The sequence below is a fragment of the Castor canadensis genome, chromosome 2 (assembly GCF_047511655.1).
Source record: "Castor canadensis chromosome 2, mCasCan1.hap1v2, whole genome shotgun sequence".
Taxonomy (NCBI): Eukaryota; Metazoa; Chordata; class Mammalia; order Rodentia; family Castoridae; genus Castor; species Castor canadensis.
Genome location: NC_133387.1, coordinates 5756674 through 5783160, shown reverse-complemented (window position 1 = coordinate 5783160; position 26487 = coordinate 5756674). Strand labels below are relative to the sequence as shown.

Here is a 26487-nt window from a genome sequence, read left to right as displayed (position 1 = left end):
TTCTTCTTTCTATTCTTTAAAACCTCACTTCTAACGTCTTCTTTTCTTTGAAGTCTCTTTCCTTAGACTCACTCTGTCCCATGTTTTCTCTTAGCTTTTCTTTAGCTTAGCTTTATCTAAAGCCTAGGTATAAAGTTCTCAGTGCAGACTTTCTATCAACCCCTCTTTAGCAATTCTCCCTTCAGCTATTCTTTCCCTTCAGCAGTCCTCCCTCCAGCACTTTCCCTTCAGTCAAAAACCCCCTATCAAAAATCCTCCCCCATCCAAAAGCCTTGCATCCTCCTTCAGCAAGTCTTTTATAGCCAATGGTAAACAAGGAGGTGGAGCAATGGGAGGGGCATGACATTGTAACAGGAGGAACCTGCGTTCCTGTTTCTAAACAACTTAGGAAAAGCAGCTGCTCTGCATCTTACTCTTGCCCCATTCTGCAGCTGGGGCTGTGCTGAACTCAGCCTGCAGAACATTGACTACAACTGTGCTTATGTCCTCACAGGCTTCTCCTACTCCACTCTCCACAGTGACAGGTGTATGCTGATTTCCAGAGAAGGCTGGAGGCAAATGTTTGTCCTTAGAAATCAGACTATGACCATCAGAAAGTTTGCAGTTAACCCCACAGAGCTTACCAAAACAGGATTAGTGCTGGCAACAGGTGGAAACACGTTATGCAGAAAGATTTGCTCTTGCAAACAAATAGACACACATGCATTCAGCACCAAGTCACCCACAGACACCCAATGGCTCTGGTGCCACTTGACCAGGTGGCCATAGCAAGGGTCCCCAGCAGCCCAGCACCCACATGAAACCATAGCGTCAATGTCTTACTTTTTCTGGAGCGGGAGAAAAACCTGATGCCCCCGGGTGAGGTAGATGGGTTGGAGTTGGGTGAAGACTCTTTGGAGGAGGAGCGGAAGATCCCGCTGAAACTCATGCGGCGTGGTGAGCGTGGAGGGGACTCCTGGTAGGAGAAGGGGAACACGGTTTTGGGAGAGCCAGGGCTGGTCTTGGGCCTCACAGGAGCAGACACAGGGCTAGAGGGCCGGGCCTGGGGCCCTCTGGAGAAGAGCCCCCTGGAGGGGCTGCCCGAGCCAAAGGGGCTGTCCACCTGCAGAAAGACAGATAAATGAGTGAGGCTACCAGCACTCAGGGCACTCTGACCTCTGCCCTGCACCAGACCTGTCACTACTGTCCTTCTGATTGACTACCATTACAAACATCCCTGGTTCCTCTACAGAGGTCAGTGCCTAGAAGGGCCTTCCTTCCAGGAGGTAGTGGGCAGAGATGGGGAAACAGGTAGTGAACAGGACCTGTCAGGGCACATCCTCCTCCTTTGACAACTCACACTTCTGCCTTCTTCCTTTGTTCCCAAGGCCTCCTGTTTGTCCTTCTCAAAGTCTCACTACCCAGGAATATGTGGGAAGCACAAATCCCTATATCCAAAACACGGGGGGCCCAGAGCTCCATCCTGAGGACCCTGGTGCTCAGAAATGATGAATCTTTCACCCCCAAGCTGCTGTGGCATTTGAGTGACCAAGGCTGCTGACACAGGTCAGAAAGAAAACTGAGAATCCCCAAACTTTAGAGGCTCACTTCATTGATGACTTAGAATTGTAGCTCTGGTTTGAAAACTATGGGGTCCCATAACTTCAAGCCTTTGACAATGATTCACTGTCTAGCTGTGTGGGGTCGGGAACTCACACCTGCAATGAGAGAGCTCTGACCCTAGCTCTGCCCCTTCCCATGCTACCTTGGTTTCCTCATCTGTACAATTTGGATAGATGTACCCTCAGCCTTTAGGTCTCATGTATGAACATGGCACAGGACTTCATTTGCAGTCCACCTGCAGAAATGCAGGTGATCGCTGGCATCCTATTGCTTGGTGAACTTGTAACACTGGAGCTGAAGGGACTTCATGGGCTTCCCAGCTCAGCACCAGGAAAGAGAAGTACTATCACAGGTTCATGGGCAACAGTGAAACTGGAGTTGCTGTGCTCTGTCCGGGATCTGGTACTCTGCCCTGACCAGGGCCCCTGTAAATCCTTCCACCACTAGAGGGCAGCCCTGAACACCAAGCCTGCAGGCCCTTAAAGAGTCCAGTGTCCTTGCTGGGTGCTCTCTTCAGTGACCACCAACTTCCAAAGGGTCCAATCTCCCCCTTCCAATTTGCCATGCAACCCTAAAGAACATGGAATTGCAGGACGGGCTCAGTGCCAACCTTCTTGAATGGCTTCTGTGGCAGAATGGCTACCAGGACCACGTAACCCAAGCCCACCTCAAAGTTCAAGGTTTTCTCTCTTCTTTTTTTTAACCATTTAATATGAAAATCAGTTAGATCCTCTGTCTAGAGTATCAAGTTCAGCCACTGTCCCTCCTGCCTATGGGACTCACAGTAATTCTGGAGATAAACTTTAAAGTGAGAGGCTTTTCTAGTGGTGGGTAGAGTGTGGAGGACATGGAGCAGGGTGTCTGGGGCCAAGAGACCCTCATCTACAGTGGGACCACATGTCCAGGGAATAGAAGGTGCCTCCGCAGTAAAGTCAGAATGACAAGGGAGGACTCGAGGCAGAGACCTGAGTTTGAGTCCCAGCCCAGTTCTATCAGTATGCATGGACAACTGACCTGGGCCCTCTAGCCTGCTCCTTGACTGCACAGTGAGGGCACTAGGCTTTTTTCACAGGCTGTGAAGACAACGGGGCACAGTACAAGTGGGGAATTTAGCATAGCTCTGGGGCATGAGAAGTACTTCATACACATTTGCTGGTGGCATCACTACGCATTTGGTAAAATGTGTCTTCAATGGCATGGACTATCTGTGGGAGAAGGGACTTGGAGCCTGGGAGAGGAGGCTGAATTAGGGAGAGTCCCTGTCTTTGGGGAAACCATGAAGGCTCCTGAGCCAGGCAATGGTAGTCTGGTGTATGTAGTACTGCCCATTCTGGTAGTCCCAACCATGTTCCTCCATCATTGGGTGCTATCAAGTCTGATGCCAAGAGACGATGTAAGCTGGGGCCATAGCTAAGCCTCAAAGCTGGCAAGTGATGGAGTCTGACCTTAGAGACTGTGGTCTTTACTCTCAAGCCACACACCTCCTTGAATGAGAAGCACAGAAATGGCTGGGAACAAGAGGTGGAAGAGGAATTGAGGTCAAGCAGGACAGCCACAGGGAGACAGTCACTTTAGGGAGTCTCTGAGGCTGAAGGCTGTGCTCTACTGCTCTACTGTGCCCCTTGCATTGCCAATGAACTTGGCTCAGGGAGAAGGAGTACTGAGCAAATGTCAGTGTCCAGTTCTAAGGAGGGGACAAAGATGGACAAGGAAGTAGAAGGTCCCCAAGGGGCTCACAGAGCATAGTGGCCAAGACCAAAACCTCATAACCACAAGGGACATGAAGGGCTGTCCAGGGAATCAAAACTACCCATCATGGGACCTTAGCTCAGAGATGACTCTGAAGTCTGGATAGATTTGGACAGGCTGGTAGATGAGGCCAAGAGACATTCCAGAGCAGCGGCTGGAGAAGATGAAGCTAGAAGTTCAGAGAGGGTGACATACACCATCAACCCAGAGGGCCCTTGGGACAAACTGAGCCAAATACTACTGGAAAACCAGCCATAAAGGGCTTGAACCTTATCTGGTGGGCAAGGGGGCCCCTAAGACCTCACTAAATTGTGCATTCATAATCTCAGGGTATCCCACTACTCAGCCATCAGGCCTGACAAAGGAGCCCCAGAAAGCAGCCCCTCCACGCTCATCCTCTGAAAATGGCCAAAAAGCATTGGATGCTGGGCCTGCCCAGCCTCTCGCTCAGGGAGCTGCCCAAGCAGGACTACACTTCTGCCAGTGAGAGAGTCTGATGGAGGCCCAGCCCTTCCCAGCTGGGGCAGTGGAGAGCAGTAGACCAAGGGCGCCAGGGACAGCCTCAGCCCAGGCCATTAGCCTAGTTGTGACAAAATGATACTTTGATCAAAATAACTGTATGATTCCCTGGGTGTAGGTTAGACTCCTCAGTGTGGGGCTGGCTCCACAGGAGCTAGTGGAAAGCAGGCACTCAGGCCTCAGCTGGGCAGAGCTTCCCAGACAGGGCCATTTGTCATGAAGCCACCAGGGAGGAAGTGGAGATGGGGGGGCCAAGCCTCCTGATACTCGGGTCTTAGCTGTGCCCTGCCTTCTGCTCTGAGGAAGAGCAGGTAGCAGGCATGAGAATGAGCAAGGAGTTCAGGGGGAAGCTAACTTCAGGATTAGCCAGGAAGGACTCAAAGACAGGACATCTGACGTCTCTTGGAGCTGGAGAGAATGCAGAGGAAGGAGGAATAGATGAAAGGAGCCAAGGAAGGAAGCTGGGGAAGAGGAAGCCTCCCTATGCTGAGGCAGGCCCTAGGCAAGTCCAGCCACTCAGGCTGGGTGAACTAAAGGTAGGGCAGCTGCATCTGAGTCCTGAGGGCTCCCACATGGACTAGACAAGTGCCAGGTTGTGTGTACAGTCCTGTCCAGTGCAATGCTCCCTTTAAGTCAGGTAAACGACGAATGGAAGGATGCTCTTCTTCATGGCATCTGACATGGAGTGTATGTGCTGATGCACCTGCGTCCCCAGACCTGCCCTTTGAGCAGCTGCCATGGGGCAGGTACATTCTGCATCTGTTCCATAGCGACTTCCCATAATCCTCACAGTAAAAGGTAAGCACATTTCCTAACCCCAGTTGGCCAGTGGGGAGACAGGTTCATAGATGATGTCTTGTTCAGGGTCACATGGAGGATAGGTTGCCAGGAATGACAAGATGGTCAGCTAATTGTCTCAGGATCAGTGTACACTGAGAAGAAAATCCACGGTCATCTATGCAGGTTATGTTGGTCATTCCACAGGGTCCCCTGGAGCCAGGCCAGGCTGGCTGACCACAGATTGCAATGGTGTTGAATGACCCCAAAAGTGTCATCTAATACTGACCTTCCTTTGCTAGTGCTGGCCCAGGAGCCACACACCAGAGCTGCACAGTCAAATGACCAGGATTCTGCACAGAGGTCTGTTAAGCAGTTCTTTTTTTTTTAGTGGCTCTGGGATTTGAACTCAGGGCCTCACGCTTGCTAGGCAGGTGCTCTTACCACTTGAGCCACTCTACCAGTCAAGAGGTCTGTTTGTTGTACAACAAAGAGCTACCATCTCTTGGGGAAGGGGGTATGGGGAGCGGAGTAGAGAGGAGACACTAGTCCCATTTTCCTGTTGATGATATGAGTCAACTGATGCACCGTAGGTAGTCAAGAGCACCGGCTATGGGATTCAGACAGTGAAGTCAAACTCAGTCCATCCATCAGGAGCGGGGAAGTTACTAAGAACACCCAGCCTGGCAGCCATAAAGATTTTCACTCACCACTGCCAAAGAGGGACAGAGTCCCCAACAGGATGGCGATCTTGGTCGTAGTCGGAGATGCAGAAACAGCCGAAGGGCAGGCAGCATTGAGGTGGGAGCTATCTGGCTTGGGACACTTTCCTGAATGGGCTGTCTCATCAGCCTGAGGTTCAGGATATTATGGTATGGTGGAAAATACAGGAGACGGAACATCAAGCAACCTCGCCTCAGGCCTGGCTCAATGAGGAAGCATCATCCTGAACTCCCTCTCCCTCATCTAAAAAATACACGTATGTGCTGTATTTCTTGGGACCGGAGCCCTTTGGACCAGCCTTGGAAGGAAGTCTAGGCATGATGGAGATGCACATTCCCTCTCTAACTGGGGGATGGTGATGCAGAGTCAGATGTATGTTTACCATACAAAAGTAAGATGTGATCGTGTCCTTACTACCGAGCTCACGATTGCTACTTCATACCCACTCACACTTGTGGAAGTGGAAGTGATCAGAGGTCCTCACATGGCGTATATCATAAATCCAAAGACGCTCCTGGGGCACACATCGTCACAGCCTCCACTGCCACCGTCCTCCTCTGGTCCCCAGCTAACCCCTTTCCTTGGGGTAGCAGTGACTCCAGTATACCCCTCCTTACCTTCTCTCTGCCATAGGAGCCCATTAGCGTCCCCTGTCCTCTTTGAGCCTGCTGTCCTAACATCTGTCCTCAGAAAGGGCCAGACATGGGTAGGAATGGGACCATGGGCTCCTTCCCAGGCATTTTCATTTTGAACTTGGTTGCTTACATGAAGAATTTGTCAGGGGAAGAGGCAACTCAGTCTTGGGCAATTTGGAAATCATCCCTGATAGGCAGTCACCTCACTCTGCCTACCACAAAGACCAGCCTTGTTTGTCATCTAAACCCCAGGCTCCTGGGTCTGACGGAAAGTGGCTCTGCAGATCAGAAAGAGGTGCCGTCTGCTCTCTGGTGACAGGATGGGGCCAGGTAGGTCAAGGAAAATCCTAGGCAGTAAAGCTCCTGGGAACCAGTTCCTTCTACTTCTCCTCTCCCCTTTCATCAGAGGCCCTGTCCCCAGGCTGCATGGGGGGTAGAAAAGAGTGTTTTATGAGAAGCACTGCTTTCTGGGTAAGTAGGTTTCAGGTTCCTTCTTCTGCAGCCTCTGATGCTCCACCACCACTGTTGGGCGCTGTCTGGTGGGATCAGCCTCCTCCTCCTGCTGAGCTTAGCCCTTCCCTGCCAGGCCAACAGGTGAGTCAGGCGCACAAGGGCCCTCACACCATCACTAGTATCCCCCTAAGTTCCCAGAAAATGCTGGGGGAAGGTAAGGACACCTTCACACCCTTTCCTGCTCAGCTGCGATTCACTCCTGACACAGCTTTACTCTGGGACCCTTGGACCCACAAAAGGGACGGCGTGGGTCTGAGGGAACCCCAGTGCTCTTAGAGCATTTCTGCAGGCTCAGTTCCTGTTGGGTTTTCAGGGGAAGATGGTGAAGAGGGTGGCAAGGGCTCTGAGCTTGACGGCTCATTCATGCCATGAATGAACAAACTCCAGTTGTTCTCTCCTGGCCCAAGAAGCTCACTGGAGAGGCCTGAGGCTTTTCTCTGCCAGTCTTTTCTAGCTGGGCCACAATAGCCGCTAACAAGGTTGCATGTTCAGGGCAGGGTGGGGCAAGGAACTGACACCAATTGAGCCCATGGGGCTAAACCAATTTGTTGATTGAATTGTATGCAACTCAAAGTGCTCAGAGAATAGATTCTCTTTTTCCAGTATTGGAACTCCTGCCTAATCCCAAGCTGGCCAGCACCCAGCAGCCACTCCCAGGCACTGCGCAAAGTGTCCTATAACCAGCCGCTCCCTACAATCACCTGCCACAGGGGTCTGTGGGTGGCAGGATGTCCAGGGAGGACTCCCTGCCCAGCCTTCTGCCACCTTCCCTTTCTGACTGTGGGAGAATGGGACAGGCTGCCTGACCTCCCCCTCCTGTGCAGGGCCACCCAATTCCGCATCTACTGACATCAACACCACCAGTCCCACACTTCTCGCCTGACCCCACAGGGCCTTGAAGACACTAGGGTTTCCTAATGGAAGAAAAAAAATTGACCAGCGGCAGAGGGGAGAACAGTGAGCTAAAGAGGGAGGAGAAAGTAGAAAAGAGACCAAGGTGACCACAGGGGGACAGGGACTGCTGGATAGGGGACCAGGCACAGGACAGAGCCCAGGGCCTTGGCTAAGGTGGGAAGGACAAACTCCTGTCTGTGGTGGACATTAGCAGAAATCCACGGCCAGTCTTGACTCTACTAACACTTTCAAACTCCTCTTTGCTACTTAGCACCTAGCACTCACCTCGTTCAGCTCTGCCTACTCTGGGAGGCTGAGGGCCACAGTCATCCCAGAGCAAGGGAGGGGAATTGTGTGAACACCAGAACAGGGGCTTGGAGTACTATCCCAGGCTGCACTCAGTCACAGCCAGGTATGCAGCTGGACAAGGCAACCTGCTGGCAGGAGTGCAAGTGAAAGCCAGGTGAAAGGGTGTCTGAGGCTCTGCCTGCCTTGGGGCACCTCAGATGAGTGGTGGGAAGCTTCAGGAAGGAGGCTTTACCTTGCGAGAAGAATGCTTTTCTGAACTCTCCAGGTCTCCATCCAGGAGCGGCATGGCAAAGGAACTCAGGTCCTAGGACAGAAAGGGAGTACATGGTCAATGACAGCAGCCCTCAGTTCTGGACTGTGAGTGGCTCTAAGAGGGCATTGCCTCCTCCTTCCTGAGCCCTCCTCCTAAGAGTCAATCTGTAAGGAGGGACTTGGATGGGGCACAGGTTAGAGGAGGAGGTGAAGGTTAGCCACCCCCTCTCCGCCCCCACTCCCCACACTCCCTTCCAGAACATCAAGCCAAATTTCCAGTACAACCCACCACATCCCAACATATCCCAGGGAAGGGAGAAGGAAGAAAAGGCCTGGGACTTAAGGGGCAGGAAGGAAAGAGGCAAGGAAGGAAGGCAGAAACAGTGGTAGCCCGTTTAGGGATGATTTGGGAAGTGGCTGATAGACAGGATTTATCTCATGACACAGAACATGGGCCTCTATGAAGTGTCCTCAAAAAATGTGTCTCCTGGGAAGATCATGGGTGGGGTCAGTAAAACTTAGTGACACAGTGGCCAAGGAGAATGGGACATGGCCTGATGCAGATGGGGTAACTTTGCCCATTGCAAAGTCAGGTGTAAAATGGAGGCATCTTTTAACCCCCAGCCTGCTCCTCCAGAGTCCTGCATCTGGCCTTGGCAAACATCTGCAGACAGGATGGACAGAGCCTCTCCTGTCCATCCTCAAACTCAGAGAACCTGAGTCCATAACTTTCCATTTTTATTTAAAATTTTTAATTGTGGTAAAATACACACAATGAAATTTATCATCTAACCTTTTCTTTTCTTTGTAGTACTAAGGATCGAACCCAGAGCCTGTGCAAGCTAGGCAAATGCTCTACCACTGACCTACACCCCCAGACCCCCATCTAAGCATCTGTTCAGTGGCAGTAAGTATACCCACACTGTTGTGCATGCACCATATCTATTTCCAGAAACTTTGCATCTGCCCAAATTAAAACTCAGTACCCATTAAACACTAAAGCCATCCTCCCTCTCCTGCCCCTGACAACTACCATTCTACTTTCTGCCTCTGTGAACTTGACAACTCCAGGACCTCACAGAAGTGGAAGCATGCAGTATTTGTCCTTTTGTGACTGGCTTATTTCACTTAGCATGTCTTCAAGTGTCACACAAGTCAGAGTGTCATATGTTATAACATGAGACAGAATGTTCTTCCTTCTTAAGGCTGAATACTTTCCCACTGTATGGACAGAACATATTCATTTATTCATTTGTCAGCTGATGGACTCTGTGGTTGCTTCTACTTTTTGGCTATTGTAAATAACACTGCTTGGATCAGAAGTGTTAAAGGCTGAGTTGTACCCTCCACCAACAAAAATCCATATGTTGTAGTACAGGATCCCAGAAGATGACTGCATTTTGAGATGGGGCTTTACAGATGTAGTAAGTTAAGATAAAATCATTATCATGGACACTAATCCATCATGACCGATGTTTTTGTAAGAAGAGGACAGTAGGATGCAGACACATAGAGGATGACCACGTGGAGACACAAGAGGAAGATGCCATCTGCAAGCTGACGAGAGAGGCCTCAGGAGAAAGAGACCCTGTCCACATCTTGATCTAAGACTTCCAGCCTCCAGACCTACAGTAAAACAAATCTATGGTACTTTGTTACAACAGCCCTAACAAACTAACCCACAGGTGTACATACCTCCCTTCACGACCCTGCTTTCAATTCTTTTGGGTGTCTACCTGGAAGTGGAATGGCCAGATTTGGGTAGCCGTATTTTAAATTTCCTTGAGGACCCACTGTCCTACAGTGGCAGGGCCACTGGACTCTCCCGTTAACAGTGCACAGGGTTTCCATTTCTCCACATGCTTACCAACACTTGTTATCTTCTGTTGTCTTTTATGTAGCCTTTCTAATGGGTACCAGGAGGCATCTCATTATGGGATTATTTGCATTTCCTGACGATTAGTGGTGTTAAGTATCTTTTCATGTGATTCTGGACCATTTGCAATCTTCTCTGGAAAGATGTCTATTTGAGTCCTTTGTGCATGTTTTTAAACCAAGTTGGGCTATCTGTTGTCGAGTTGTAGTAATTCCTTTCACATTCTAGATCTTAACCTTTTATAGATATATGATCACAAATACTTTCTTATTCTGTGGTTTGACTTTTCACTCATCTGAATGTGTCTTTTGGTGCAGAGAAGTCTTTAATTTGATGTAGTGAATTTATTTGTATTTTTCCTTTAGTTGCTTGTGCTTATGATGCCATATCTAAGAAATCACTGGTAACTCCAAAGTCATAAATCTTTCCCCCCTAGTTTTAATTCTAAAATAAATTTAGGCCTTTGGTTCATTTTGAGTGAATTTTTGTATATGGTATAAGACAAGTATGCAACTTCATTCTCTTTCATACCCAGTTTTCCCAGCACCATTTGTTGAAAAGGCTTTCCTTTCCCTATTTGACAAGGGCAGTCTCAGCATAAATATGAGTTCTCTGTTCGGTTCCATTGGTGTGTATGTCTGGTTTTTATACCAGTAGTAACATTATGCTTGATTCCTGTAGATTTGTACTAAGTTTGAAATCAGTGAAGCGTCCATCTTTGCCTCTTTGTTTTGTTTTGTTTAGACAGGGTCTTCCTATGCATCCTAGTCTGGCCTCAAACTCCAGATCCTGGGATTATAATAGCTGTGGACTACCACACAGAGTTTTCCCCCTCCCCCAAGATTATTTTGGCTATTTGGGGGTCCCTTGAGATTCCATATGAATTTTAGGAACTGTCATTGGAATTTTGATATGGATTGCTTTGGATTTGTAGGCTGCTTTGATTAGTATTGACCTCTTAACAACATTGTCTTCTAATCAATGAATGTGGGATATGTTTTCATTAGTTTGTATCTTCTTTCACTTCACTCAGAAACATTTTGTAGTTTTCTGTGTAATTAACTTTTTTTTAAAAAACTGTTCTTTTCTCTGTCTACCTCTGGAGCACAGGCCTTCACCCTCTCTCACCCAGTTCTCTCTTGGATGAACTAATTATTCCCTAAACTTTTCAGTCTTTCCTGTTTTAATCCATCCTTAAAGTCTCTGCTTGAAAAGCAATCCCTGAAAACATGAGTCAGCCCCAGGGTCTCTGCCACAGCCTTGGCAATGGCTTCCAGCCTGGCAGACATGAACACTCAGCAGCTCCTTTGTTTGAGTGGTTCTCAGCCCTGGCTGCACACTGGGTCACCTGGAAGCTTAGATCCTGCCACGGTGGTGGGGTTGATTGGCTTACGGTGCAGCGAGGCACTTTCCCAGCGTCTGCCTGGCTGAGCATCACTTGTTTCCCCTGGGGGACTAGAGTCTGGGCCATGGAAAGAGTGCTGGCCTGGACCCTGCAGGCTTCCATCCAGGCTCCATGATTTGCCAACCTCTGCAGCCTCACTTCTGATGGGCTCTGCACCTGCATCCTTCCTTCAGCAACAGCCAGGCAGAGCACTTGTGGTTTTGCAAACAGAACAGTGTGTGCATGGACTTTCTTCCTGGAATGCCATCACAGCTCCTCCTCCAACACTTCAGACCAAGGTCACTCTTCAGTGACCATCCCAGTGACCTGACCCTACTTCACTTCAACCATCAGAGATCCCACTAACCTCACATCCCCAGCCCTAGCACGAGCCTGGGCCACAGTGATGCATGAATCCCCGCACCAGCTACTGTCTTCCACATTCCAGCACCTTCTGTCTTCTGGGCATGGCTCTTTTTCTTCTTGCCCACCTCCAACTCCCCAAATGCTGGTTCACACAGTGAACTCCTATGAGTCAACAAAGCCCAGTTCAGGTGTTATCTGTAGCTTGGTCCCACCTTTAGGCAGAACTAGCATCTCTCTCATCTGTGTCCCCAATACTTCAGACATGCCTTTATTTCAGGACATCTGGCACTATACTACAGTCATCTTGAATCTATCGAGGGCAAGGGGAAAGCCATTCACCTGGCTATTCTCTGTGTTGCTCTGTGCCCGGCATGCAGCTGGTCCCAAGTGTGTTTGAACTGTGTCCTTGTGCTTGAGTTAGTTCCTGGACCAAGCAGCCTCTTACCCAGCAACCAGTGGGGGAGAGGGGAGCTTCAGACTATGCTGATGGTCCACCCGAAAAACAAGCTTCATGAAGTTCACTGGGAAGTGATACGGAACCGTGCTGGTCTCATGGCTGATTCTGATACTGGCTTCCAGTAATCACCATCCTAGAACCTTAGCTCAGCAACACCAGTTTCACGTGGGGAAGCCTTTCCATAAATACTCATTTATTCTTCCCAGGACAACCCAGGAAGGATGATCCCCCACAACCAGATGGTCTGGAAAGAACCAGGACCAGAACACTCTTGTCATAGGTTGCCAGCAGCCCCAGAGTGACTGAGCAGGGCCCACCACCCACTTCCCACAGACCAAGCTGGTTCCTCGGCGACTGTACCACATATATGCATGTATCTCCACTGACAGGAAAGACTTGGAGCCTGGTGGTGGTACAAGTGGTTGGCTTTTCTGGAAGGCTCCCTGTCCCCAGTCTGGGCTTATCTCCCGATGCTCATAGAGAAGCCTGCACATCTGGGAGGTGCAGTGAGGGAAAATCTCTCCCTATGACTATGCCAATGAGCTTGTTTGCTCAAGGAGGAAGTGGGCCCTGGCTTTGCCAACACAGCTGATGCTTCTGAAGACCAGGGCTCCTGGAGCCTGCCCTGGGCACGCAGCTTCTGAGTGCTGAGCTCCCATAAGCACTGCACACTGCCCTTCTGCTGCTGTCTACACCAGCCTGATCCTTCACTTCCTCCCCCATGGATGCACTATGGAGCATTTTTCCCTGGGCCATGAGGAGGCACCAAGATGGGAAGGATGAACCCTGAGATAGCCTTCAAACTTCAGACCTTGACCTCATGTTCCAGAGATGGTTATCAGGGTCTTAGAGAAAGTGAACTTTCAGGATTTGGACTGATAAAGTCACCAGTCAGGAAAACATCAGGACAAAAGGAATAGTCCCAGGACTGAGGAAATTCCTGACCTTTCAACTGACCTTAAAGTCAGCTCATTTACCCCTCATCCCCACCTCACCTGGCTTTAGAAATGCAGCCAAAAGCCTAGCAGGAAAAGTAAGATATTAAAAACAGAGCCACCATTAATCTCAGATTGTATGTTATTCTTCAATATCCCAATTGTGGTTGCTGCCTCGTTTGTCCTTATAACAGCTCATATAAGTAGAAAGGCAAATGGCATCACCCTAGCCTACATCCTAGTAGTCGAAGATACTGAGGGCCAGAGAAGTTTAAGCCCTTTGCTCAATGCCAGACTACCAGACAGTAGCAAGCAGGTCCTATAATTCAGGCCCATCCACTTCTATCTCAGAGCTCTTGGATTCTTCTACTCCTTGGGGTGGCTCAGTTCTAGGAATGGACAAACACCTTGGGGACAGAGAGGCTGAGAAGATATATAGCTCTTGCATGCAAAAGGAGTCTCCTGGGCACAGCACAACCATAGGGGAAAAAGCAAGGCTGCATGAGGATTTGCACAGGTCCAGATTCAACCCCCACTGGCAGCTTATGATACTAACTTTTTCTTTAAGCTCCTCTTTGTAACTAAAAGTAACTGACACCGTTGTTGCAAAGAACAGAGAAGAATAAAATATCCCACCTCCAAATGCAATCACTTGACACTCAGGCACTGTTTTGTATCATCCAGAGACTTAAATATTGCTTCCCCTAACCTTCTACTTAGCCTAAAGCTCTCCCATAAGATAATGAACTTGGTAATGTTTATAACCATCTGAGTTGTGAACATTGAGGACGGGGTCATTTCACTCACATTCTATGGCCGTGGGGTTAAGTGGTTGTATATCAAATGGACACCAGCTGACCTCTTTCTGCTGTTCTGTCTTAACAGAATTCTGCTGTTGTTGCAGCTGGGACACCCCAGAAAGAGGAAAGACAAAAGTGCAAATGCAGGACAAACAGAACGGCTGCCAATGTCAGGGGCTGGTGGCCCCCATCTTGGGGCAGATACAGGGTTTTTAGATGTCAGGGTCACAGTAGAGCATTCCAGCTTAACCCCTACTGAGGAAGGAGTACATCTGGGATAACTTTCATTCTCCATCCTGCTGAGCAGACTGAAGACCCAGAGTGCCACCTGGAGCAATCCTGGGCTGAGAGCCACAGATCAGGGCTCCCCTGTAGGCATATGTGAGCCCTGCGTCTTTCAGGCACCTGAGGACACAGCCACTCACAAAGATGGAGCCAAAGGCTGAAGTCAGGCCCTGCTCTGCTGTTTACTCTCAGGGGATCTTAGGCATGTCTGAACTCTGGTTTTCCATCTGTCAAATGACAGGGTTGAACTAGATAATTTTTGAAGGTGGCTCTTAGCTCACATAGCCTGTCTTTATCTGTTAAGCTGAACGGGAGGGGTGAGGCCTTCCAGTTTAAAGGCCGGCTGCAAGATTCAGAACTAAAAGCATTCTCTTTACATCCCAGCTTTGTCACAGAAATAATTTCTCGTATCCCAGACTCGCACATCACTTCTGCAGCTCTTGAGCAGTACCTCTGTGAATGTGGAGTGCGGGAGCTTCCTCCTGCCTCCATGGCGCCCAGTGGAGGAAGCAGTTCCGCCCACTTGCATTCCTGGCTTTCCATCTCACTGTGCATCTTGATTGGCTTCTCAAATTCAAACCCTCCAGATTTTTAATTGATATTGAGAATCCTCCATTCTAAGGTTCTGAGCCATCAGTGTAAATACCAGGAAAGTCCTAGTGGATGCTCAGTGTGATTTCAGAGAAGCCACACGCACCCCTGAGATTCCTCCTGGGTCCCTGTTCTCCCGTCCCCTCGCCGACCCCTCCATCAAGGCTATGGTGGGCAGCTCCCACAGCTCTAATCGGGTCAGAATCTAAGCTGTCATTGTGGCTTGCAGCCCGCCTCTGTGGCGACGGCCTTGGCAAGGGTCTGGGGTGGGAGGCATGGGGGGTGGCTCCACAAGGGTCAGTCTTGCGCAATCACTAAAAACCGCCAAGTGGGCAGTTCTTGGTACTGATGGGTGGCGGGAGGTAGCCAGAGCCACGGTCAATTGGAGCCTTTGAGAAACATCTGTGTTATATAACCACTCTCAGAAAAATAAGGAACAAATACCGACTCACTGGAACTAGGCAACAGGAGGGACAGTGGCCAAATTAGGGAGGGCCTAAACTTAACTCTCAGACACAGCCTGGGACATTTATTTTCCATAGAGGACACCATGGTTTCTGACTGATGCCAACAGACTTTTTGATGTAAAAAAGGAAGGGAGGGGAAAAAAAACACACACTATTTTTCACTTCCGTGGTTACCCTTTCCCCTCACCTGGCAGTCTTGATTCATACCTGGCTTTGAGGACAGTGCCCACCCCTGTGTCCCCATTTCTTCACCAGCTTAATGCCACCAGTGGCTTCCCCAGCTCTCCAGCAGCACCAGACATCAATCCCCCTCCCCAAACCAAGTAGCTCCAGAATCCTTAAGCCAGAGGGGCTGGGAGACCCCAATTCTTTTAGCTCTCTACCAGTGTCTTGCAAGTAGCAAATCATTTTTGTCCCCAAGAGCTTCAGTTTCCCACTTAGCAAGCTTCCTGTATCACTGGGTGGTAGCTGTAAAAACCACACAGGAGGGTACAAATGAAGGCCCTTCCCTGAATATGAGTCCCTATACCACTGGGGGCCGGGAGGGCCACTGGCTGGGGACAAGTTCTGACCTGATGACCAAGACTGACTGAGTGCCACCCCCCTTGGGAGCCAGGGCATCTATCCTGCTTGACCTGGGCTTTAAGTGGGATTGAAAGGCTGTGCAGAGACCCTAGCTCCCTCCCTGTGACTACAGAGCTACCCTCCCTCCCCCAGGCTGAAAGGCTGGATGATGGACGACTTGCTTGGCAATTCTAGAGACAGGCTACAAAGCTTGGCTCTGCTCCTGGAGTCTACAGTGCTGTTCTGGCTTACAAAACCACTTGGTACCCCTGACATCCAGGCAGCCTTTGCTGGCCAGAGCCACACAGAAGCTTAGAGGGATTAGCTGGTCTCCTTGGTTGAGAACACTGTGCAGAGGGATGGGTGACTCCTCTGTCCCAACACAGGTTGGTGGCACTATGGTCACCTGATGACCCTCTACGTTCCCAGATCCCCTAAAGGCCATCATTCCTCCTTTCCAGGCTGGGTAAGAGCTGTGTCAATCTCTTCCCCAAGTACCTTCCTCCTCCACACACTGCCAGTCAGTGGGCAGTGGGGACTGCATCCAGGTCATCTGGGAGCCACTCGATCCTCCACAGTGCTGGACACATGGAAGCACTCTGAGGAGAGTCCGCCTTTCCCCTTACCAAAACTGATTCTGGGCAAGTGCAGATGAGCCATTCAGGCCAAAGTATAAATGACTGATGGTAGTCACACCTTCATGATAAGGGAATGGTGTCCTCATGGGATATCTTGGCTCTCTTAGGCCTTCTGAAGCAAGGACAAACTGAATAAATGAAAGGAAGGATGCTCCTGAATTTCTAGGGCTCTTTTCAGCTCTGCCAGTCTATGATTTTACTAAGACAGGTTCTAAAAAGGCCAGCTCTGGGGTTCTGGACAGGGTTTATTCACACACAAATAAAAAGTCAGCCACCAACTCAGACTGTGGCTTCCTTGGTATTGGGTGCCAGCAACACAAGGTAAGGCCCTCAAGGTGCCGCATGTGGCTAGGCCAGCCGGTTGTTGTATACACTGTAGTCATCAGGACGCTCCTTGCTTATAACAAGGGGAAGGGGTGCTGCTGGGCCCATCCTTTGCCACACAGACTTGGTGGCCCTGGGTCTGATCTGAGGCTCCCCTAGAGCTGTCTTCACTGCCCACCCCACCTAGTGCTCCCCACAGGAGAAAACTCAAATGGTTCAAACTAGGATAAAATTGGGCACCCAGGGAACATTTTTATAAGGTCACGAGTTGCTGGTGGCTCAGAGATACAGTATCCTTTACTTAGGAGGACGCTGCCCAAGAGAGGACACCTCTACACGAGGCCATGGAGACACCTCGCCTAGGCTACAACCGCCTGCCGCATATGTGGCTTTGGGGCTTAGCCTTGGAGCTCATCCACAGTTGTTTTCAAACAGGACTTCAGAACATCACAAGTTCATATTTACAAAAGCATCCATCAGGAGGTCTTTGCCAGGCATGTTCCATAGACACCCAAGGGTTCCTGCTACCCCTTGTTATTTACCCATCTGCTCTGAGCCAGACATGTTACAGTCTCACAGCACATGGAATTCCAAGGAAGGGGAAAACACTAAGGGCTCAAGAACATGTGAGAACTGCACACACCGGGCAGTGGAAGGGCATGGTTTTCATTTACTGTTCACTGTCACTTTCATCTCAGCACCGGCCAATCCAGAAGCATTTTGCCATGGTTTTTCAAATCGATGGTCTGAACCCATCAGTGGACCATGAAATTGATTTAGTACAAAGTAAAGGCAGCAAATGTCCATAGATGGCTTCAATTTCACCCATCCTTGCTGGGCCAGGGCCACCCACTCTCAGTTGTATTGAAGGAGACAGCAGGGACCCTGTGACCTAGTAAAGGGCCTGCTTGGTACACCTCAGAGATGCACATGGTCATTGGTTCACCTGGAGACAGGAGCTGAGAGGCCAACTCATCCCTGTCCATAGCTCTGGATCCTTCCAGAAGGGAGGAGAGTGGGTCATTCCCACTCCCGGACTCTGAGTCATGAGGCCAATGGGATCTTGTCTATGACAGCCTTCAGACAGATAAAATAGAGGCAAGTGGGGCTTGAAGATGACTGCTTGCTGGAGTTGGAGAGCAACGATGATGGGGAGAAGGGCCTGAGAAGTAGGTCCCCACTTCTGGCCCACCTCCTCCCTCCCCAGCTGGCTTCACATTCAAGATAGAGGCCAAACACCAGCCTGAGTCCCAAGGAGCTCCAGCACTTCTGGGGGTTGGGGACAGATTACAGAACCCCCTGTGCAGTTGGGTTAGTGGTGGAGACCAACTGGGAGCAGAATAACTCTAGTTTCCTTGGCAGGGGGTGGGGGGAGTGTGGGGGCTTGAGGCCATAAATCATGCTGCTATTGAATCCAAACAAGAAAACTTGCTAGGTTTTTTGATTTTTGTTTCTTGTTTTTGCTGCCAACAAAGCCATTCCATTCTGGAGGGGCTCGTTACATAAGGAGGAGAAGGAGGGAGAGCGGGAAAGTACTGGGGTGCTGTCTAAGATCAGGTGCAGTTCCTGTGGGGAGTCAGATACAAAAACAGGGGCTTTGCTTTTTCAAGGAAGAAAAAAACCTGCTTCTTACATCCCAGGAATTGGGGTAAAAGTCATCTCTTGAGACATAGTTCGGATCCTCCTAAACCTGGTCTTTTAGATAACTTTATCACCCATTCTTTGTGTGCAGGACAGAGTCCCTGGGCTAGCGACTGCATGGCTGGGTCAAGATTGGGACTAGGAAGAAACTCTAAGTGTCCTTAGCATTTCTCATTCACTCTCCATTAGAGGAGTTAGAATGGTCAATTATAACAAGTGTACAGATGACCTTGGGTCCCCCAAGATGGTGTGTACCCAGTAGTGATGGGATGGTCTGTCCACAGCAGGCCACCCCTTCTGCTTTTAGTCTTGTTTATCACCAGTAGCTGTGGTTTGAATGTGCCCCCAAACCTTCATGTGTGGAAACATAATCCCCAAATTCATATGTGAAAGATGCTCAGAGGTGGGTCTTTGGGAGGTGGTCAGGATTAGATGAGAGCAAGGGGATGGGGCCCCCATGATGGCATGAGTGGCTTCATAAGAACAGGAAGAGACCTGAGGCAGCACTTGCTCTGAGGTGCCCTGCCCTGCGATGATAGCATGAGAAGGCTGTCACCAGAAGCCAGCAGTGTGCTGTTAGACCTCCCAGCCTCCAGAACCTAAAGCTAAATAAACCTCTATTCTTGGCCAGATGTGGTGGCAGAGATTGGGAAGGTCAGGCTCAAAACAGCCTAGGCAAATAGTTTGCAAGACCCTATCTTGAAAATATTCAGCACAAAAAAAGGACTGGTGGACTGGCTCAAGTGTTAGAGCGCCTGCCCAGGTGGCAAGAAGCCCTGAGTTTAAACCCCATTACCACACACACACAAATCCCTCTATTCTTCATAAATTACCCAGTCTTGGGTATTTAGTTATAGTCACAAAAAATGAACTAAGATGCCAGTAGATGCTGGAAGCCTTCTGAACTATGTACTCATGTACCTTTGCCCTGTGTGACTTCAAGGTCCTGAGGTCCAGGACAGCTTCTGTTCTTCCACCAGCCCAGGATGCTGCTTATATCACTTGTGCAACTTGGGGACTTCATGTTCTAGGATGTCTAACATGAGTGGACTGTGACCTTCCAGACAGTCTTGGAAAACTGACATTTTCCAAAGATCTGTTTTTAAACTGATCTGCGAGACCAGTACATCTTTTGAGAGTTTTACAAAGAGGAAAGGAAACTCCATAGCAGAAACTGGAACTGACAGGGACATCCCCAGATGCCACTAGGCCCCTTCTTGGTTTGTACATTGCCCTACTTTCATGGCTTAAAGGACAGCATCAGCCAGGCATTGGTGGCTCACATCTATAATCCTAGCTGCTTCGGAGGCTGAGATTGGAAGGATCACGGTTTGAGGCTAGCCCAGGCAAATAGTTCATGACAGCCCATCTCCAAAAAATAACCAGAGAAATATGTACTGGAGGTGTGGCTCAAGCAGTAGAGTACCTGCTTTACAAGTGCAAAACCCTGAGTTCAAACCCCAGTCTCATCAGAAACAAAAAAAGGGCAGCGTTAAAGATCACAGTAGGTCAGCTATCCTTGGCTGTCTGTACACCCAGCCTACAGAAATGAACATGAGAGGGGTTTTGTTGGATAAAATAAATCCTTGGTGATGCCTAAGCTTGCAGAAGAAGGAGTCGTGCTCTGTCCTGGCATTTAATGCCCTCAGCACACAGCCATGGCCTCTCTCTCACCTTTCTCCCACATTGCTCTTCTGCTCCAGTCAACTGACATACACACTGTCCAGGAACAGCCTCTGGTCTTCCCCAGCCCAGGTTGCTGCTTATACCAGTGTTCCTCATTAACAGAGGCTCACAAACACCACAAGTTCAAGGTCATAATGTACAAATGACTGTAAAGGTAACAGTTCAGAAGCCAGAATTCCTTTATGGTGATGACTTGCAGTGAAAACCACACCGTATAGAAACTCAAGGTGGTGCTTATCGTGTTGAAGTTCAAAGACACCCTGTCAAAGTTAGCAAGGAGTTTCTCCCTTCAAAGGAGTCTTTCAGGGCTAGGGGTGTGCTTGCCCAGCATGCAGGTGGCCTTGGGTTTGATTCCCAGCACCGCAGGGGAAGAAAAGATTGTGTAAAAAATGTTTGTAAGAAAAGTAAGATAAGGGGGCCTCCTGTGTTTCAGAGTTTGAGAGCTTCTGGCCCATGTGGGTTGAAGTGACCCGTCTCTGGCACACTGCTAGCCTACTCATCCTTCAGGAACTGACTTCAAGAAATTGACACACTCTCTGAAGAGCACAGGTGGAAACGATCTCTCACCCACTGCATCTTCTACCTAAGAACGTAAAAATCATCCACTCGCGCTTTGCTCTATATCCCTGCATGGACTGAGGGCAATGGCTTGGTTTTCCAACTAAGTTTTTTTTATAAGAAGTAAATTCATCGGATTCAAACACCCAAACAAAAGGATATACCATTAAAAAGTCTCTCCCATCCTTGTCCAAAGACTCTTAGTTGTGTATCAGGCTAAGGTGTTTTTGTGCAAACGCAAATACAAAGTATGTTCCTTCTTTCTAACGCAAAGAGCGCCCTGCTACTTTGTCACTTGTGTCAATTTACATATCCAGGAGACCTTCCAGTATCAACACATGGGGCTGTGAATGTGATATTCCTTTGTATGGAACATTCTAGTGTAGATGACACAGATTGACTTGAATCTTTGGCCATTATCATTACTTAATTCTGCAATGAAAACATTGTATCTACTTCATAGTTCTAGGCGCTGTCCTCAGAGGCAAGGTTGCTGCCTCCAGGGCAATGTGCGTGGTTTCTGACAGATACTACCACACGCCCTTCTCACGGTTGGGCCAGTTTGCTTTCCTAACCATGATGGAGGAGAGGGTGTGTCTCCCCATGACCTCACCAACAGATCAGGTTGTCAAACTTCTGGAATTTTGGAGGATCAGTGAGAAATGGCATCCGTGTGACCTAAGTGTGCACCTGTTTCTTGTGGTTTTTGGTGCTCTGTGATCACAGTTAGGATCCTGCAGGGCAGTGTTTCTCAATCTGCAGGTAGGACATAGCTGTGGAATCAACTGAGGCCAACTTTGTTGTTAATTTTGTCGATTTTGTTGTTAACAAAACAGAACCACTGCTCCAGGACTTGTCTGGTGTGGGTACATGGGTCCTAACAGGTCATGACGTGAAGTTTCTCACGGTGGCTTACAAGTTTGAAAGCTGCTGGTGAAGTGGCTCAAAGCACAGTTTGCATCTTGTCCACACACAGCATTGTGCTGCTGAGAGGGCCACCATTAATGTGTCCTCTTCCTGTGCACATAAGCTGTCACACTGTACACTGAGAAACTGGTTCTATTCTGCCTTCCCTTGCGTGGGGCTGTTGTGACCAATAGAAGTGCAGTACAAGTAGCACTTGTACTTGATGTCCAAGGTCGGGCAATAGGCAGCCTTGCAGCTTCCCCGCAGATTTCTTGCCACATGAGCCCCAGGGGAATCCAGCTACCATGTTAACCACTCTGAGACCACTCAGACACCACTCTGAGATCACTGCGTTTTAAAGAGGCTACCACTAGCCATGGGGAGAGGCTGCACAGAGAAGGAGCCACACTGCCAGCCCAGGCATCAGGCGTGAGTGCGAAGAGCCTTCAGAATGCTCCAGCCTCAGCTGCCATGTGACGTGATGGGAAATGTGTGATGAACCCTGAGTGAGAACCCTCCACTGAGCCAGGCAACCCTTGACCCATGAGAGATGGTTCCAAATCATATGTTCAAGTTTGGGGTGGTTTTCTATGTAGCAATCTGTGAGCAGACTGCTATATAAGCTCGTGAGAGTTACTTAAAAATGTTTTCTATATAAAAATGTGAATCACAGGCACTGAGTTAATAAAGAGGTACATAAACACATACACATCTGAGTTAACATGTAAAGGGATTATTGTACTGTGTGGGAATCATTTGGAAAATGCCAGTTATTACTTTAAAATGCTTGGCTGATTTTAGGGGTAAGAGGCTATTATTACTGAGCCCAGAGGGTAGACAACAGTCTCTTCTTTGTCAGAGCTTTGATTAGAGGAGAGAGGTAGAGTCAACCAGACCCTCACAAACATACGACCAGAGGGCAGTTCAGGCAGACAGAATGACGGGACATGCTGAACTCTTGCTGACCAAGTTAGGGACATAGAAGAGTTCCTGAAAACTGAGAATGCTTTGGGGATGTTCCCTGAAGAGCTCCTAAATCATCCAAGTGCTGATTTCTTCATTTATCATAAGAAGGGAGGGAGGGAAGAAGAGAGGGAGGAGAGGAGGAAGGCAGGCAGGCAGAGGGTAGTGTGTTGGCAATTTCTGGCATAGCGTGGGAAAGAACAAAAAGTAATACCGGAGGCTCTTGCAGTGGAGAGGAAATGGCATATTTGCCTGTGATTGAATAGGCAAAGGAGAATGGCAAGTCCTGCTCTCAGCTGGAATCTTCTGTGTTCTGGTCACATTGACTGTCTAATGCTGATCAAGAGGCTGCTATCAGGAATGACTAAAGGAAATTATTAATTAACAAATGCTTGTTAGATCATTTTCCAAAATTAAGATGAACTGGAGGAAACAGGAGTTTGGGGGTGATTTAAAAATACATTGGAGCAGAGCGCAGTGGCTCATGCCTGTAATCCTAGCTACTCAGGAGGCAGAGATCAGGAGGATTACAGTTCGAAGCCAGCCCGGGGAAAATAGTTCATAAGACCCTATCTCGAAAAAAAACCCATCACAAAAAAGGGCTGGCAGAGTGGTTCAAGTGGTAGAGTGTCTGTCTAGTAAGTGTGAGGCCTTGAGTTCAAACCCCAGAACCACAAAATAAATAAATAAATAAATAAAATACAATGAGTCGAGCAATGTACTTACTCGTTTATTTATCAATTACGGATATGTGCTGTGGGGAATTATGACGGATGTGGGTATGAAAGATAAGACAGACTCCACCCACAAGGGTCTTAAGGTGGGGATGGGGAAGGCGACAGACTACAAAGAGACACAGGGACCTTGTGCCCCATATCATGACATGGGGGTGGTTGTATGGCTGTGTGCATTTATCACCACACATCTAATGGTATACTTAAAACTGATGGGTTTTACTGCACACAAATTACACCTCAGTGAAGGTGATCTAAAGGTCACCAGTCAACCAACATCATAGCCATGGGGGAAGGAAATAAAAGAGATGGGGGGAGAGATGCAGCCATCTAAAGAATATGGGAAAATGTCTCTGCTCCCCGTCCTGGGGTGCTAAGTTGTCCTTTTCATGCAGCAGGAGTGGAATTTTGGGGAAGCAGCTGTGCTGCAGGTGACAGTTATACTTTATTGCCCAACAAAATTCTCCATCTCAGTCAGCCTCTTGGTGCCAAAGCCCCATGACTTGTTACACCTATCAAATAGGGCCTAGCTATCCCTTCCTTCCCTCTCCAGGGGAAAAATGTCCAGCATGGTACCTTCCAGAACCCAGCTTTGATGCATAGTTGCCATAGGTCTAGGAAAAATGACTGGCTAGACACCAAAAGCCCAAGTTCTCCCAACAGTGAATCCCCAACAGAGTGAGGTATCACAGATCGACACAAGTGCTCACATGCCTACAGCTAAACCCCTTATTTGGGTCAAGGCAGTATTTCAAAGGCCAACCAGAACTCACTAAATAGAACCCTTCTCTGAATTGATTGGTAGGTTATTGGACTGGCTGTCAGAAAAAGACTGTAATGCCCTAGAGAGATGGGGTGGCCATGGTCAAATAAGGAAAACTGTTTGGATAAGGCCACTTAAGATGGCCTTAAGGTCCCTGGCAGTTGGGACCCTAGATGTGTGAAGGCCCTAGAGGTGGGGAGGGGGTTGAAGATATGGCTCCCCCATTACCATCTACAAATACGCCATCCCCTTTCCCTCCCAGCAAATTAGAAGTTTAAGGACCACTGTGCCCCAGAAGACAGTGGGTTTTTAAACGTGAGGAATGAGGACCATCTCACGCTTGCCCACCTGGAATTCTCACTCACTGGCATTCTAGACTGACTTGGTCGAAGTGGGAGTAATAAGACCCTAAAGTACCTCCAGTGCCAGAGACGGGGTATGTCCAGATTTATTTCACTCTCACTTTTTTGACAGTTAGCACTCCATCTAGATAAGGCATGGCTGGTAGCTCTCAGTCAGGACTCGATTAACCAACAGTGCCTAGGCATTGGAGATTATCCAAAAATCCTCTACAGTCTTTTGCAATTGCACGGTGATATTCTTGTCTCTCTTCGTGAGTGTAATTGAGGAAGGTGGTTTCCGGGAAAACTGTGGACTTGGTGACTAGTTAGCACTTGGGCAGGAAGGTCCATGATAACCTTCTCTTTAGAGATAGGGCAGGAGGGAAACAGAAGCCAGGCCTTTGGGCAGAGCACAAGGCTCTATTGAGAGCATGTGAGATCACACTCAGCAGGCTGGGGTGGGACCCAGGGATGTCTGGCTCACAGAGAAAGTCTGGCACGGGTGATGGGCTGCCCTTGGATAGACACATGGGCTCTGACCCACCCACTGACATCTTTTCTCCCCCACTAAAGAGACTATGGAGGAAACAGTTCTCATAGAACAAGGAAGACTTAGAAAAGGAAGAGAAGAAGTAAAGAGGGAGATTAGAGGCCACACAGCCTTCCCCCGCCCAAGTCTCTCCTCAGGGGTGACCCTTGTAAACATAGCCGCCATATGTCAACATGGCCATATGCTCCAACTCCAGGCAACCAGGAGAGATGCTGGAGAGCGGCTGGTGAGACCCCTGAGGGTCTGGGTGAGCCTGAAGGAGCCATAAGACTGGGCTAGGGACCTGGGGCAAAGCAGAGGGATTCCCAGGCCCCCCATCAGTGGAGTCCTTTGTCCTGTGTCCTCCAGGACCCATCCTTCCTTCCAATTCTCCCCTCTGGAGTGTGCTTCAGAGGACCAACTGGTAAGCACAGTTCAAGGCTGAGGATTTGAGCAGATAAGTGTGAGATGACTCAGAGGGAGTGGGTGGTAACAGACGCCTACAGCCAGCTCTGAGCCAGGCTTGGCTGGGTTCTTCAAACCAATGCCTGACATTAAAGGGCAAATCCCACCAGGGCTAAAGGACTCCATTCAGAAGGATGACTCTCTAGCAGCCCTTGTCCCCCACCCCACAGTCCAAATGGGTACAACTAGGGATCATGGAAGAGCCCTTCAAACTCTGTGGCAGGAATGGCAGGAATCCTACAGGCCTTGTTGCTGCTACTACCCTTGCAGTGTTTGCAGGGTGCCTACTCAGGCTGCCTGCTGAGGCCTGTGGTCTTTCACCAGCCCTCTCAGTACGAGAAGTTCCCCTTTTATAAGGATCTCCCATGGCTGAAAAGCTTATCATTCCTACACTCTACTGAAGCACAAACTCCTCTCCAGGAGCTATGTGGGTTCCTGTGGCTCTCACTAACACCAAAGAGGTAATCTGGTGGCTGAGCCCAAACCAGGCGCTCTTCCCTGGGGAGGGGTCCCTCAGCCTGAAAACTCCTTGGCAGAGCTCCCAGATTCCTACTAAAGCTGGGCAGGGAAGGCTCCAGATATAGAAAACCTCAGGGAACAGCCAGAAAAGGGTGACAGTTCACTTACAATTTGGGGTGAGTAGAATAGTTCCTTCTGGTGCTCACTGGGAAAAGGACGCGTCTTTGCACGTGCCCTGCTTTGACAAGAAGAATGGGGAGGGCAGATTAGCCCTCTGTGTCTGCTGGCTTTGGTTTCTGTAAAGCACCGGCGCTGAGGGCCAGGCAGAGCCCTGGTGACCTGTCCCAGGGCATGAATGAGCTCCTCCCTGCCTGCCCAGAGGGAAAGAACGCCATCCTGCTGTGGTTCATGGAGGTGCCTGCCTACAGGTACCTGGTTAGTTCAAGGTTTTGCCCTGTCCTTACACTAAGTGAGGACAAAATTTTGTTCAGTTTCCTCCCCACCTTCTCCCCAACGCAAGCCGCCCCAGTCTACCTGTCCACCAGGTGGACCTAGACCTCTAGATCTATCTCAGAATATTCCAAATGCTCACTCATGTGAATCTCAATTTTGCTTCCAGCATAAACACATGGTTTGGCCTGTGACTTGGCCAGCCAGCTTGCAAATCAGGGAGAATGTCTGCACTGAGGGTAGGGTCACTAGCTGTTAGGGCTGTGGGAAAAGGAAGAGGTCACAAAGTTTCTGAGACATGGTACTTCTTTTTTAGCCCCTCAGCTCCTGAT

At 49.1% G+C, this 26487-nt stretch overlaps 1 protein-coding gene across 8 annotated transcripts in view; it reads right to left on the bottom strand.

Moving 5' to 3' along the window:
- Positions 1 to 26487, bottom strand: part of Prkag2 (protein kinase AMP-activated non-catalytic subunit gamma 2) — a 259543-nt gene that overhangs the window by 180696 nt on the left and 52360 nt on the right. For all 8 annotated transcript variants that reach the window (XR_012443292.1, XM_074060335.1, XM_020162011.2 and 5 more), the window contains exons 2-3: positions 7954 to 8025; positions 823 to 1102 (exon numbers count right to left, since the gene is read on the bottom strand). Coding sequence is in view for 7 of the 8 variants with exons in the window: in XM_074060335.1 (XP_073916436.1) it covers positions 823 to 1102; positions 7954 to 8025 (352 nt within the window). In the remaining variant the exon portion in view is untranslated. The remainder of the gene's footprint in view (positions 1 to 822; positions 1103 to 7953; positions 8026 to 26487) is intronic.